Source organism: Nannobrachium achirus (assembly GCF_963921795.1).
Source record: "Nannobrachium achirus genome assembly, chromosome: 4".
NCBI classification, from domain to species: Eukaryota; Metazoa; Chordata; class Actinopteri; order Myctophiformes; family Myctophidae; genus Nannobrachium; species Nannobrachium achirus.
In genome coordinates, this window is record NC_137813.1 from 57222127 (window position 1) to 57236660 (window position 14534).

Consider the following 14534-nt stretch of genomic DNA (forward strand, 5'->3'; position numbering starts at 1 on the left):
ACCTACAGTCTCTCTCAGACACATAAGGTTTAGGAGTTAAATAGAACACTGGCCTACATAGAGTACATACCCCCCCCATACACATACTTGTTTGTATATTGAATAAGTTTGTTTCCAGTGTCAATTTACAGCTGTTCTTTCTTTCTTTCTTTCTTTCTTTCTTTCCGTCCTTCCTTCCTTCCTTCCTTCCACCCAGCACCTGTCGAAATGGAGCAGACATTCATTGCAGTTAAGCCTGATGGTGTGATGAGGGGCCTGTGTGGCGAGATCATCAAGCGCTTTGAACAGAAAGGCTTCAAGTTGGTTGCTGCTAAATTCATCCAGGTAACTGTCATGTAAATGTCAAAAAGTGTGGCCACTCCCACCAGTTCATTATGTATGCCTGGTTGTCATGGTGGGTGGTGACCCAGCTGAAGTTAGCCACACCCACAGTGTTGGGTGTATGGTAAAAGGGGAGGGGATGATTATATGATGTCATTTTATCTGTGTTTTTGGATCAGCACTTTTGACCCACAAGGTGTCAGACTCCAGGAAGAAACCCCAAATACAAAGGGAATACATAATTGCTCACAACAACCATACCAGGGGGTCTAATGAAGTACTGTCAACCTCCTAGATACATGAAAACCAGAACAAGTACAACACTATGGCACCGCCTCTTTAATGTTTAGAAAAGGGTTTTAATAATATGAATGTGTGTGTTCAGGCCTCTGAGGATCACATGAAGAAGCACTATGACGACTTGGCGGCCATGCCTTTCTTCGCTGGACTCTGCAAGTACATGTCTTCTGGACCAGTCTTCGCCATGGTAACTCGCACGCATGCACACACATTCTTCTGTTGCCATCTCCTCCTTTCATGAAGAATTCACACACATTAACTTGATTGAGGATTACATGGAATTGTGACAACTAACTTAAGTTTAATTTATCCACCCCCCCCACCCTTTCTCTCTCTCTCTCTCTCTCTCTCTCTCTCTCTCTCTCTCTCTCTCTCTCTCTCTCTAGGTGTGGGAGGGACAGAACATTGTAAAGATGGGCAGGTTGATGCTCGGTGAGACCGACCCAGCTAAGTCTCAGCCCGGCAGCATCCGTGGAGACCTCTGCATCCACATTGGCAGGTGAGCACCCGGGAAAAAAAAAACATAGATGATGACTTATCGACAATCTGACCACTCCCATTCACATGACAGGTCTCACTGGTGTTTTGGAAATCAACGTCAGCTGATTTGATAGATAAATAGAAGAGATCTATTAGAGGGTATGCGCGTGACATCATCATCATCATATGCAGGAACGCCTACCGAAAGAAAATATATAACAAAAAAATATTTTCTGGCCTTGACAGCCCATACATCTTTAAAGAAAAGTCCTATCTGATTGCATTGAACGACATTCTCACTTTGCCACTCGAATTGCCATTCACTTGTATGCGCATACCCTCTATAGCAGTGCTTCTCAATCTATTTTTTTTGGCTTGAGTACCCCCTTTCCCTGATTTCTGAATCCAAGTACCCCCTTCACCCGACAACATTTTGCTTATAAAACTGCAATTGAAATAGCCTATCCACGAGTTTCCAACGCCCCATAGTGCATTGCGCAGACGTCTGTACCGAGCTTCCGGCGCCGATTTACAAGCTCACAACGGGTTGCATCTGCGACGCGACATGAGCTTGTATGTCTGCTGTTAAACCCGGAAGTTTGGTCCCGATAGTCTCCAGTAAACTCCCGCGGAAACTTGTGGATACATAAATGGTGGTATATAGTGATATAGTGATTTATATTCTTGATACATTTCAAGAATATAAAATCACAAATAAGAAGTTTTCATGTCAATAACTTCAATACATTCAAACAACTTTAAAACACATCCCAGTTTCCTGGTACCATGTCATTTGGGCAACTCAAGTTTCTCCATGTGTCATCATTAAACATAACAGTACAGTTTTTCCCCCTCCTAATTCAATTTGACTTAATTCCTTAACTATGAACAATATTAGCATGATTTATACCTCTATTTCTATTGTTTGGGGGCATTTTCGAGTACCCCCTGCAGTACCACCACATACCCCTAGGGGTACCATTTGAGAAACACTGCTCTATAGGTAGAGGTCATATCATTTTTATTATTCGTGTGATTTTAATATTTATTCTAATAACTTTTCTCGTCTCCTCTCAGGAACATCATCCACGGCAGTGACACAGCGGAGAACGCCAAGAAAGAGATCGCTTTGTGGTTCAAGCCCGAGGAGTTTGTCGCCTACCAGCTCCCCGCCCACGCCTTCATCTACGAGTAAATTAAAACTGAACCAAGCAACAGCCACCAACTCAACTGGACCATTTTTTATACTATTCATCTCTCATGTCTTCCGACCCGCTTGTTTTGTTCTCCTCTGTGCACTTTTCAATCCAAATCCCTTGGCAGTCACAGCCCCTGCATCACTTGTCAATAAAGTTCCTATAGTGAGAGAGTACCATGCTTGTCTGTGTGACTTTCTGCTGGCCTGGGGTTAGGGTAGGAGGGATGTATATCTATAAAGCATCTGGGTTATGAAAAGACCCACTCCCAGCTGTTCCAATAGGCCTATATTCAATGCCAAAACCACAAATTGTTCAATTGTAATGATTTGTAAAAAAAAATCATTACAATTGAATTAAAATGTGTGACTATCTTCTGATTCCAATCAGATCCGAATGACTCATTTTGAGTATAAGATTATATTGATTATGATTTGAACTCTATAGAAATAATTTCTAACTTCACACTCGGATGTGTGAAATAAACTATTTAACTGCAGTCTAAACAGGGCAGACAGTGCATTTTATTTTATTTTTTATTTTTTACAATTAACGCTTTGTGTTTTTGGCTTTCAGTGGGTATTTTCGTAACGCAGATGCTTTATAGATACATGCGGGATAACCAGACATAATATACACATAGACGCCGCAACTAAGGCAAGAAAGAAATATGCTAGGCGTAACTGAAAAATGTTTCTCAAATGTTCTCTGTTTATGACCTTATAACCTAACTGTTACCATCTACCTAAGGAAAGATCTTTCGGTAAAACCAAATATTCTGTTGCATAACATACTGTAACTACACACCTGGCATTTAACAATAGTTAAATGAAGCAAGAGGCGGGGTTTGCCGCCCGACCAATATGCCTGCTGTAATTGCCCCATCCAATGAAAAGTAGTGGCCAAAGCGGTATCTACTGTAAGTGTATAACTAAAGGGAAACTGTTGTGTGTCATACTTTCAAATGTCCTTGCAAAGAAAACAACATGTAGATTCAGTTCCTAGATAGAACATTATTGACCATAAAACTGGTGACCTGCTGAAATTTGTGACCGTGTGGACTTCACATAACGTGAAAAAATAAAATTTAAATAGGGGGTTTAAAGCCCCCAAACCCCTGAAATGTATAGAAAACAATGCATTTTGGCGCAGTTATACCTACAGTATAACACACAATACAAACACAATAGGTCTTACTCCTGCATCAGGCTACTGCATCACACTAACCGTAAGATGGTTATAACAAGTTCTTAACTTTTGATTGGGTGGGCACTGGGCAGGATACACATTTGCGTGGGCTCTGCCCACCCTTGCCAGGTCACCTTTCTCTGTAACACCAGGGAGGACAGAGGTGGCAGACATTGAGCATTTAAATGTGGCAGTGTTGGAGAAGCTACTTTGAAAGCATGCATAGCTTGTGAAGCTACAAATAGTTCAACATGGCAGTAGTTTGATCAAGCTATATTTCTACCCATGGAGAAATGTAGCTTGTAAAACTACAGCTACATAGACAAAGCTACTTTTTTCAGTGTTAGATTGAGAATGTGCCTGTGGTGTATATGAAACAAATTATAAAAGCCTATATTGAAAGGAGAGTCACATGCCAGTAGAAATATATCCTTCAACTGAGTTTTATTTTAAAAAGGCTGCATGACATTTTCTTTTGTAAACATCTATGTGTAAAGTACAGAAGTAAAGAAGTAAAGTAAAGAAAGAGACAGGATCTGTTGAGGATATTGTTACATGACATTTGATCGTCATTCTTAACACACAGTCTTCTTTAAACATAAAACTTTAATGACATAACATAATGTGTAATTATCATGCACCAATTGTGGGAAAGTGGAGATATTTTACTAAATGCACATTTTATGCTCTATTTTCTGTCACTCGAATAGTTCATTAGAATTAATAAAATGATTGCTTTAATTGTACTTGATTGCTTTAACGTGAGAGATGAATAACCTTTGGCACTGAACAACACATCTTGTATTAAACTACGTACAGTATGTGAACACGCAGCAAATTTCTGTCAGCGTGAATTCCTCTACATGTGTTCACAATCACATACTGTTTAGAAAAGGCAGAGAAGCCTGTGGCATGTGATTTATTCCAATTAGTTCTTGTTTGAAGGCTAAAATCTTAAAAGCGCCAATCAAACTGCGAAGATTTAGTGATCACTGTGTTGTGACGTTCGCTATGTGTTCCGAAGTTAATGTTTCACACCCTACCAAAGTTGTCCTGCTCTTGTCTCCGAAGCATGTTTTGAAGGTTAGAGGTAAATGCTCGTGTTTGTCTTTCCCCTATAGTGCCTCAGATCTGGCTACCATGATCAGAAATGTGCCCCTTCATCCAAAACAGTTGCTTTTTGCACAAGAGCCAGCAGGTCCATCAATCTAGGAGGTGACAACTATTCTCTTTCAAGGCAAAACCAAATCCATAACATAACATAATGTACAAGAAACAGCAGTTATTCCGCCTTTCCCAAACACCAGCAGGAAGTCACAGAGACAAGCATGGTACTCTCTCACATAGGAACTTTATTGTTTATAATTGGTTCAGAAATCAGAATAAAAAGTGCACAGAGGAGAACAAAATGGAAGGATTGGAAGACATGAGAGATGAAGAGTATAAAAAATGGTCCAGTTGAGTTGGTGGCTGTTGCTTGGTTCAGTTTTAATTTACTCATAGATGAAGGCGTGGGCGGGGAGCTGGTAGGTGACAAACTCCTCGGGCTTGAACCACAGACCAACCTCCATCTTGGCGTTCTCCGCTGTGTCACTGCCGTGGATGATGTTCCTGAGAGGAGACGAGGACAGTCATTAGAAGAATTATTAAAACCACTTAATACTAGAAACAGTCTCGATGTATCTAACAATAGACAAATAGATAAAAATATCTATCTATCAATCTATCCGTTGACATTGATTATCATTATGCAAACAATGTTATGACCCAGATATAAACCTAATTTGGGAACTAGTCATTTGGAAGAGGACAGATTAGCATAGCGCTGGCAGGCCATGTGTATCAATGATCATCTATGATTGTTTTTCCCTAGTGCTCACCTGCCAATGTTGACACAGAGGTCTCCACGGATGCTGCCGGGCTGAGACTTAGCTGGGTCGGTCTCACCCAGGATCAACCTGCCCATCTTTACAATGTTCTGTCCCTCCCACACCTAGAGAGAGAGAGAGAGAGAGAGAGAGAGAGATAGAGAGAGAGAGAGATTAATACATTGTTGTAGCCTAATTTGTTCAATTAATGATTCCATACTGTATCTGCATTCTGCATACATGTCTGTGTAACCCTCGAACAAGCTAACAAATGAATGCTTCATAAGAGAAGGTGGGACAGGAGAGGAATAAGAAGTAAGAGTAGAGAGGTGTGAGTAGAGATAGAACATAGAGTGAGCAGATCAATGACAGCTAATGTGAGTCAGAGACAGTGAAAGGGCACTTTGCCACTTCATGGTACAGACTCAACTTGACCCTATAGCCTAGATCAGTGTTTCTCAACCACTGTGCCTGGGGACCTTTGGTGTGCCCCTGAGAAGGGTCAAGTGTGCCCCTTGAAACTGCTTGAAAGCCAGTATTGTATTTATCATTTTAAAAATGATTTAAACTAGTGAAAACAGCCGATCTACAAGCACACAACGCCTCGCGGTGCGAGGCGTTGTGTGCTTGTAGATCGGCTGTTTTCACTACTGTTGTGCGACAGCCTTGTATGACGAAGCAGGGCTTTACTTTGCGAAGAAACGTACAAATTTGAAACTTGGAGATACATGGTTTCTTCCCGACAGTGACGATATTTACACCCCCGTATTATGTTGGTGTGCCCATGGATTCTTGGGACATGAAAAGTGTGCCCATGCAGAAAAAAGGTTGAGAAACACTGGCCTATAGAGGAAGCATTTCCAAGGCCATTAAATACCAACCACTGCTAAGTACCATCTCAGAGCAGGGACAGAGGTGCAGTGGTGCACAGACTATTTGTTTTTTATATTTGGCAGATTTGGCAGCCTAGGACATACCCACATACTGGTTGTTTGAGGGCTGCAACAATGTGGGATGCCCAAAAAGAGGCAAAAAGGCATCTAATATAACGTTTCACATCGTGAATCGAGGTCAAGTGTGTAATTAAGACTAAATTATTTAGTTGATTTTTTAAAGTAGTTCACCCCCCAAAATACATTTTTTTCTATTGATTACTCAGGCCATGGAGACTTGAGTACAATAATATTTATTGTTTTTTGTCGCATTCCTAAGACAACAAATGGATTACAATAAATGTACACCCATTGATTCTGGGTGGGGACCCAAATGCATTCGGGTCCCCATCCGGAATCAATGGAGGTAAATTTACAATAAACTAACTTTTGGGGGTGAACTACTCCTTTATAGACGAGTGCCGTGATTTTTTCCCCCCCATAAAAAATTATCATCAGATATTATTATGATTATACTAGGAGAAAGATTTTTTTTTCTTCAAAAAAGTGTACAGAAATGTTAAAATTATGTTTTTATGTGGCCACACACCATTACGTATACCTGGTTTTCACCTTAGCACCAACCACCTTGAGGTAGCCACGCCCACAGCTATTATTAAACGATAATAAGGGAAAAAATAAATCAATAATCGTTCAGTAAATAATCTATATTTGCAGCCCTTGAGTCGAGACAGTGTACAGTATGTGTGCGTCAGAGAGAGTCAGTGAGTGAGTCCATTGTGATTGAGAGGATGCATGTGTGAGAGAGTTACCATGGCCAGGATAGGTCCAGAAGACATGTACTTGCAGAGTCCAGCGTAGAAAGGCATGGCTGCCAGGTCAAGGTAGTGCTTCTTCATGTGATCCTCAGAGGCCTGAACAAACACACAGGCACACCAATATTGAATCAATAATATTTTGACCATTTTAATCTATTACATTGACTAGCCCTTACCCATTCAAAGATATGAGCTCCGAAATGATGTGCAGTGGGTGGGTTATGGGATGTGCACTGTGCACACAGTATATGAGGGATGGAAAGTAACTTTAACTGGTGCTTGCATGATAATATGTAGGAGCATCAATGTAAGAAATACCCGTTTCGTTTAATGGCTACAGAGATACTGTGTACCGATCTGCATGATTTTTGGACAAAATCTGTAACAGGGCCAGACAACCGACCCCCCCCCCCCCCCCCCCTCCCCCCCCCCCTCCGCCCACACACACACACACACACACACACACACACACACACACACACACACACACACACACACACACACACACACACAGAGCTGGTTAAACATGTTGCCTCATGCTAGATGCAGAATAGATATGCCTCAAGCTAGATGCAGAATAGATATAGGTACACCATAAAAAAAAAACACACACACACACACACACACACACACACACACACACACACACACACACACACACACACACACACACACACAGAGCTGGTTAAACATGTTGCCTCTATTCTAGATACAGAATAGATATGCCTCAAGCTAGATGCAGAATAGATATAGGTACACCATAAAAAATGCTAATATACAGCATATGATTTGTGAAAGTGACAAACGGGCTTCACAGTTATGTCAGGTGTGTTCATATGCTTATGGTGATGCGATTTCAGATCAATTGCTCCAGCCACTGAGGAGAAACGCTGTGACAGACACTCAGACAGACAGACACTCATTCAGACATTCCGAAAATTATATGTTTGACTAGCCCTTACCCGTTCAACGATATGAGCTCCGAAATGATGTGCAGTGGGTGGGTTATGGGATGTGCACTGTGCACACAGTATATGAGGGATGGAAAGTAACTTTAACTGGTGCTTGCATGATAATATGTAGGAGCATCAATGTAAGAAATACCCGTTTCGTTTAATGGCTACAGAGATACTGTGTACCGATCTGCATGATTTTTGGACAAAATCTGTAACAGGGCCAGACAACCGACCCCCCCCCCCCCCCCCCCCCCCCCCCCGCCCGCCTGCACACACACACACACACACACACACACACACACACACACACACACACACACACACACACACACACACACACACAGAGCTGGTTAAACATGTTGCCTCATGCTAGATGCAGAATAGATATGCCTCAAGCTAGATGCAGAATAGATATAGGTACACCATAAAAAATGCTAATATACAGATTATGATTTGTGAAAGTGACAAACGGGCTTCACAGTTATGTCAGGTGTGTTCATATGCTTATGGTGATGCGATTTCAGATCAATTGCTCCAGCCACTGAGGAGAAACGCTGTGACAGACACTCAGACACTCAGACAGACAGACAGACAGACAGACAGACAGACAGACAGACAGACAGACAGACAGACAGACAGACAGACACTCACTCAGACATTCTGAAAATGATATGTTTGATGTTACAGTACAATAGAGGAGAGAGGGTTGCTTGAGTAGGCCTATAGTATACATGACGTTACCTGGATGAATTTAGCAGCAACCAACTTGAAGCCTTTCTGTTCAAAGCGCTTGATGATCTCGCCACACAGGCCCCTCATCACACCATCAGGCTTAACTGCAATGAATGTCTGCTCCATTTCTGCAGGTGCTGGGTGGAAAGAAAAAAGCAAGCATAAATCACAAATTGCCAGAAACTCTTCGACATGAGCCATTTAAGTTGCATGCCCTTTTTTGTGCATATGCAGTTCAATTAGATAGTCTATCAATATTGCTGTGGACATATATGTCACAACTAATTTTGTATAGGCTATAGTAGCCTGGAAAACAGACAAATATGCCATTGCAAAATCAAAATTGCAGTGATATTAGTCTGGCCATGCCAGGCTATTGGGCACATGGTTTATAGGCAACAATTTACAATGGTAGACTAAGTTGGCCTCTGTTATCAGCATCTGCATGCATGTGTAGTCTTCAAGACAATATATGTTTTAGAAAGTTTCTGTGGTAAATTGTCATCATCACAAACTAAAACAACATTTGATAGGCTAAATCAGTCATGTAAAACACACCAATGTGTAGTGCCAGTGCAGTCATGCCAGCCTCAAAACTATTCTACCTTTTCAACAGGAGTTCACAGGAACTTGTAAGGACAGCGGGAGTCAACTGCTCACGGCGGGGATGCGATCACCAGCGACGAACAACTCCAAGGGGCCACTATTTAACCCTTAAGTTCTGTTCAGATTCACTACACCTTCGTTCTGTTCGGGTCATTTTGACCCGGGGGGTATTTGGTTTAAAAAAAACAACACTAATATAAATTTTTACTTAACAAATCATCATGATACATTGACTTTGACTCAATACCAAACAATTCATATGATATATATGGTAAATGTTTGCATTCTTGCTTTGCTATATCACATTAAACACTGAAAGAGCTAGGCGTTTTTAATGATTTAGCTGAAATTCATGTAAAACAACTACTTTATTTAATACTGGGCTATATTGCTCATGCTTATAGGACAAAATGAAAATCAGACAATATTTTTATGAACAACATGCCCATTAATTGAATACTTGTGGTTTAACAGGACATCATTCTCACATAGAGCTGAACACACATGTGAACACACATGAATGTCACATAATGAATATACACTTGAACGTATACACTAGGACAGAGGTTTTCAAACACTTTGGTCTCAGGGCACCCCTGTAAACAACATTTTCATCCACAGCACCCCTGAAATACAGTGTTACTTTACAGCACCTTATGTTTATGTAAAATAATGTAAAATTTCCCCTAAGATACAGTACAGTCACAAGGAAAACTTCAGATAAGTGAGGGGTGAGGGGTGAGGAGGGGAGGGGTGAGGAGGAGAGGGGGTGAGGAGGGGAGGGGTGAGGAGGGGAGGGGTGAGGAGGAGAGGGGGTGAAGGGTGTGGGGGGGTGAGGGCGATAGGAGGGGGGAGGGGGGGAAGGAGGTGACTGTGTGTCTGTGTTAGTATACATGCTTTATTTTATTTCTGTGCATCTGGGGTGGCGGGGGGGGGAGGTGGGGGGGGGGTTGGGTTGGGGGGTTTGGAGGGGAGGGGGTAAGGCGAGGTGAGGAGGGTTGGAAGGGTTGGAAGGGGTTAGGGGGTGATTGTGTATCTGTGTTTGTACATGATTCCATGCATTTCTGTGCATCAGGGGTTAAGTGTGGGGAGGGGGGGGGGGGCGGTGCGGAAAGCGGGGGGGGAGGGTTCGGAATGGGGCTTCGGAAGGGGGTGTTAGAAGTGGGGGTGACAAGTGGGGGTGACTGTGTGTCTCTGTTTTGGCATATACTGTGTATTTCTGTGCATCTGTGCTTCCGGGTCAAAATGACCCGAACAGCACTTAAGGTTCAAAAAATATGAGGGGGGTGTAGCATGGGTGTAGTGCAAAAATATTTTTTTTACATGTTCATCTCAGAAGAATCTTTAAGGCCAGTGAGTTTCAGGTGGAAACAATTTAAACTTCTACCTTTGTTTTCCAAATGAAAATGTAAAACGGGTCAAAATGACCCGAACAGCACTTAAGGGTTAAACACTCCATGACACAGGGAGGGGAGGGGCTCTGGGGAGGGCCTTTAGGAGGAGTGAATGTCAAGAGTTAGAGGGGGTCGCCCATGTCTGGTTGGCACATCTCTTGGCACAGAGAGAGAAAGAGAAAGAGGGTGTTGAAACAACATGAAATATATTACATACCAACTAAAAAAAAACATGTGTGACTGTGAGTGTATCTATTCAGACAGTACCATATACTTAGTTACAGTATACTGTCTCTAATTGCACTATAGTGAACTGTATGATATGATGCCCTGTACTCTGAACATTAATGAACTCTAAGATTGATGAATCAACGGAAGGAAAGAGCAGCACACATTTGCCTTTCTCTCTCTCTAGGCCAAATTATTTACTGACCAAGGCCAAAACAGACCTTTTTCTAGGCCAAAATCGGCCTTTCTTTTGCTTAAGTCAGGTTAAATCCTATGTAATCCTCTAATGTTACATAACTGACAGACAGCGTTATTATTATATTACTAGTTATAAATATTTATGAACGTTGTGGGTGAAATTATTAAGAAATATCACATAGATTTGTTTTGAATGACCAGGTGACGATTATGTACAAATATTGTCACAGCATTATCAAAAGGATAAAACGCAAAAAAGACAGCCGCTTATTTCCATTGCGGTCCTGTCCCATATGTACAGTACTGTATGGCAAATGATGTTGTGTTGCATGATGTGATGTGATGTGTATGTATTTGAACTTGCACAAAGTGTCCTAGTGCATGTCAGGCCAAACACCCATGGGTGCAAGAAAATGTCCTTGTGGACAAAGTGTGGGTGTGCCTTCCACACTCTCTCACTAACTCTCTCTCTCTCTCTCTCTCTCTCTCTCTCTCTCTCTCTCTCTCTCTGTCTCTGTGCCAGACACCAGCGACTGTGACCCCCTCTAACTCTTGACATTCTCTCCTCCCAGAGCCCCTCCCCTCCCTGTGTCATGGAGTGTTTAAATAGTGGCTCCTTGGAGTTGTTCGTCGCTGGTGATCACATCCCCGCCGTGAGCAGTTGACTCCCGCTGTCCTTACAAGTTCCTGTGAACTCCCGTTGAAAAGGTACAGTAGCTTTGAGACTGGCTTGACTGCACTGGCACTGCATACACATTGGTGCGTTGTATGTGACTGTTTTTAATAGCCTATGAATTCTTTGTTTAGTTTGTTGATCGATGACAATATTCCACATAAACGTTCTAAAAGCCTATGCATGCAGATGCAGTTGCTGTCTGATAACATAGGCTAAGTCTACAAAATGTAAATTGTAGCTTACATATTAAACCATGTACCCACTAGTATATAAAATGAGCGTGATATGTCCACACACAAAAAGGACGGTCATATAATGCAGTATTGCCCTTAAACGGCTGATGTTGCAAGAGTATCTGGCAATTTGTGATTGAATCTTTCTTTCTTTCTTTCTTTCTTTCTTTCTGTCTTTCTTTCCACCCAGCACCTGCAGAAATGGAGCAGACATTCATTGCAGTTAAGCCTGATGGTGTGATGAGGGGCCTGTGTGGCGAGATCATCAAGCGCTTTGAACAGAAAGGCTTCAAGTTGGTTGCTGCTAAATTCATCCAGGTAACGTCATGAACTGATAACGTCCAACGCAATACTTAGGCCTACTCAAGTAGCCCTCACCCCTCTATTGCACTGTAATATTTATATATACTGTAGATTAAAATGATCAAAATATGATTGAATGATTCAATATTAATGTGTGTGTGTGTGTGTGTGTGTGTGTGTGTGTGTGTGTGTGTGTGTGTGTGTGTGTGTGTGTGTGTGTGTGTGTGTGTGTGTGTGTGTTGGTGTGTTCAGGCCTCTGAGGATCACATGAAGAAGCACTACCTTGACCTGGCAGCCATGCCTTTCTACGCTGGACTCTGCAAGTACATGTCTTCTGGACCTATCCTGGCCATGGTAACTCTCTCACGCACGCTTTCTCACGCAATTACAATTATGTATTACTTCTTCAATTATTAATAATTAAGAGGCATGTTCTTTTGATCAACACACTGCTGTTATTGATGAGCTCATGTACTCTGTTCTATCTCTACTCACACCTCTATCATTTACCTCTTATTCGTTCTCTTGTCCCACCTCCCCTTGATTGATTGATTGATTGAAGACTTTATTAGAAGTTTGCATAGGAAAAGGTACAGTTTCATGACGGTACAGTTCACTGGTACAAGGTCTACTAAAAGGAGATCCATGAAAAGACTAAGCTTATTTCCACTGGAAACCATTGAAGTATCTCATATAACATTGAATGACAGACAAATAGAACACAGTACTATGCAGTAGATATGTAAAGAAAAACAAAAAAAAGACAGTAAGTCTAAAACAAACAGTATATACAAAGAAGGGGCAGGGGAGGGTAGGGTTGGGCTAGGTTCATTTTTTACCAGTTGCGAACGGCTGCTGCCTGTAAGTGGTTTTTCAGGGCAATTTTAAAGGATGCTAGTGATCCACACTCCTTTATGGCCTTCGGTAAGGCTTTCCACATTTTGGTGGTATAGCAGAAAAAAGAGTTTGACCCTTTGTTGGTTTTGACTCTGGGTTGAAAGTGATCTGTGGCGCTGCCTCTGGTGTTGTAGTTATGGACATCCTTAATGTTTATAAAGTGAATGAAGCATTCACTTGTTAGCTTGTTTGAGGGTTACACAGACATGCATGCCAATACAGTATGCAATCAATGGATCAAATTACAACACATTGTGAATGTCTTTCTCTCTCTCTCTCTCTCTCTCTCTCTCTCTCTCTCTCTCTCTCTCTCTCTCTCTCTCTCTCTCTCTCTAGGTGTGGGAGGGACAGAACATTGTAAAGATGGGCAGGTTGATCCTGGGTGAGACCGACCCAGCTAAGTCTCAGCCCGGCAGCATCCGTGGAGACCTCTGTGTCAACATTGGCAGGTGAGCACCCAGGAAAAACAATCATATAGATGAGCATTGTTACACAGGGCTTGCCAGCGCAATGCTAATCTGACCTCTCCCATCCATAGTTCCCATTGATATCAGGTTGATATCTGGGTCATAACATTGTTATATAATGATAATCAATGTCAGACCTAACAGATCTAATAATTCTTCTAATGACTGCATGTCCTCGTCTCCTCTCAGGAACATCATCCACGGCAGTGACACAGCGGAGAACGCCAAGATGGAGGTCGGTCTGTGGTTCAAGCCCGAGGAGTTTGTCACCTACCAGCTCCCCGCCCACGCCTTCATCTACGAGTAAATTAAAAGTGAACCAAGCAACAGCCACCAACTCAACTGGACCATTTTTTATACTCTTCATCTCTCATGTCTTCCGATCCTTCCATTTTGTTCTCCTCTGTGCACTTTTCAATCCAAACCACCTGTCAATAAAGTTCCTACAGTGAGAGAGTACCATGCTTGTCTCTGTGACTTCCTACTGAGGCTTGGGTAATGTGGAATAACTGTTGTGTTTCTTGTCCATTGTTATGGATTTATTTTCGCTGCCATTCAGAATGACTTGAGAGAGAATACATGTAGTTGTCACCTCCTAGATCAGTGGTTCTCAAACTTTTTGGGCTTCAGTACCCCCTTTTCCTGATTGCTGAATCCAAGTACGGTAAGTACCCCCTTTAATCCAGTGACCCATACAAGTCTGTAACTCTGACAGTGTACAAATGGAACCAAATGAACCCGTTAGGGTTCATTTGGTTCCATTTGTACACTGTCAGAGTT

General features: G+C 42.1%; 1 protein-coding gene and 1 pseudogene across 2 annotated transcripts; one reads left to right on the forward strand and one right to left on the reverse strand.

The window, feature by feature from the left end:
- The first annotated feature begins 207 nt into the window (after positions 1 to 207).
- Positions 208 to 14061, forward strand: LOC308283025 (nucleoside diphosphate kinase B-like; annotated as a pseudogene). Its single transcript has 7 exons — positions 208 to 324; positions 707 to 808; positions 1008 to 1120; positions 12278 to 12405; positions 12643 to 12744; positions 13624 to 13736; positions 13944 to 14061. The product of its transcript is annotated as a nucleoside diphosphate kinase B-like (transcript).
- LOC308283349 (nucleoside diphosphate kinase B-like) lies at positions 4979 to 8878 on the reverse strand (the record flags this gene model as incomplete). The annotated part of the gene is made up of 4 exons (XM_080723770.1): positions 4979 to 5096; positions 5366 to 5478; positions 7059 to 7160; positions 8762 to 8878. The coding sequence occupies 4 exons, from the start codon at positions 8876 to 8878 to the stop codon at positions 4979 to 4981; spliced, it is 450 nt and encodes a 149-aa protein (XP_080579896.1).
- Positions 14062 to 14534: the final 473 nt, after the last annotated feature.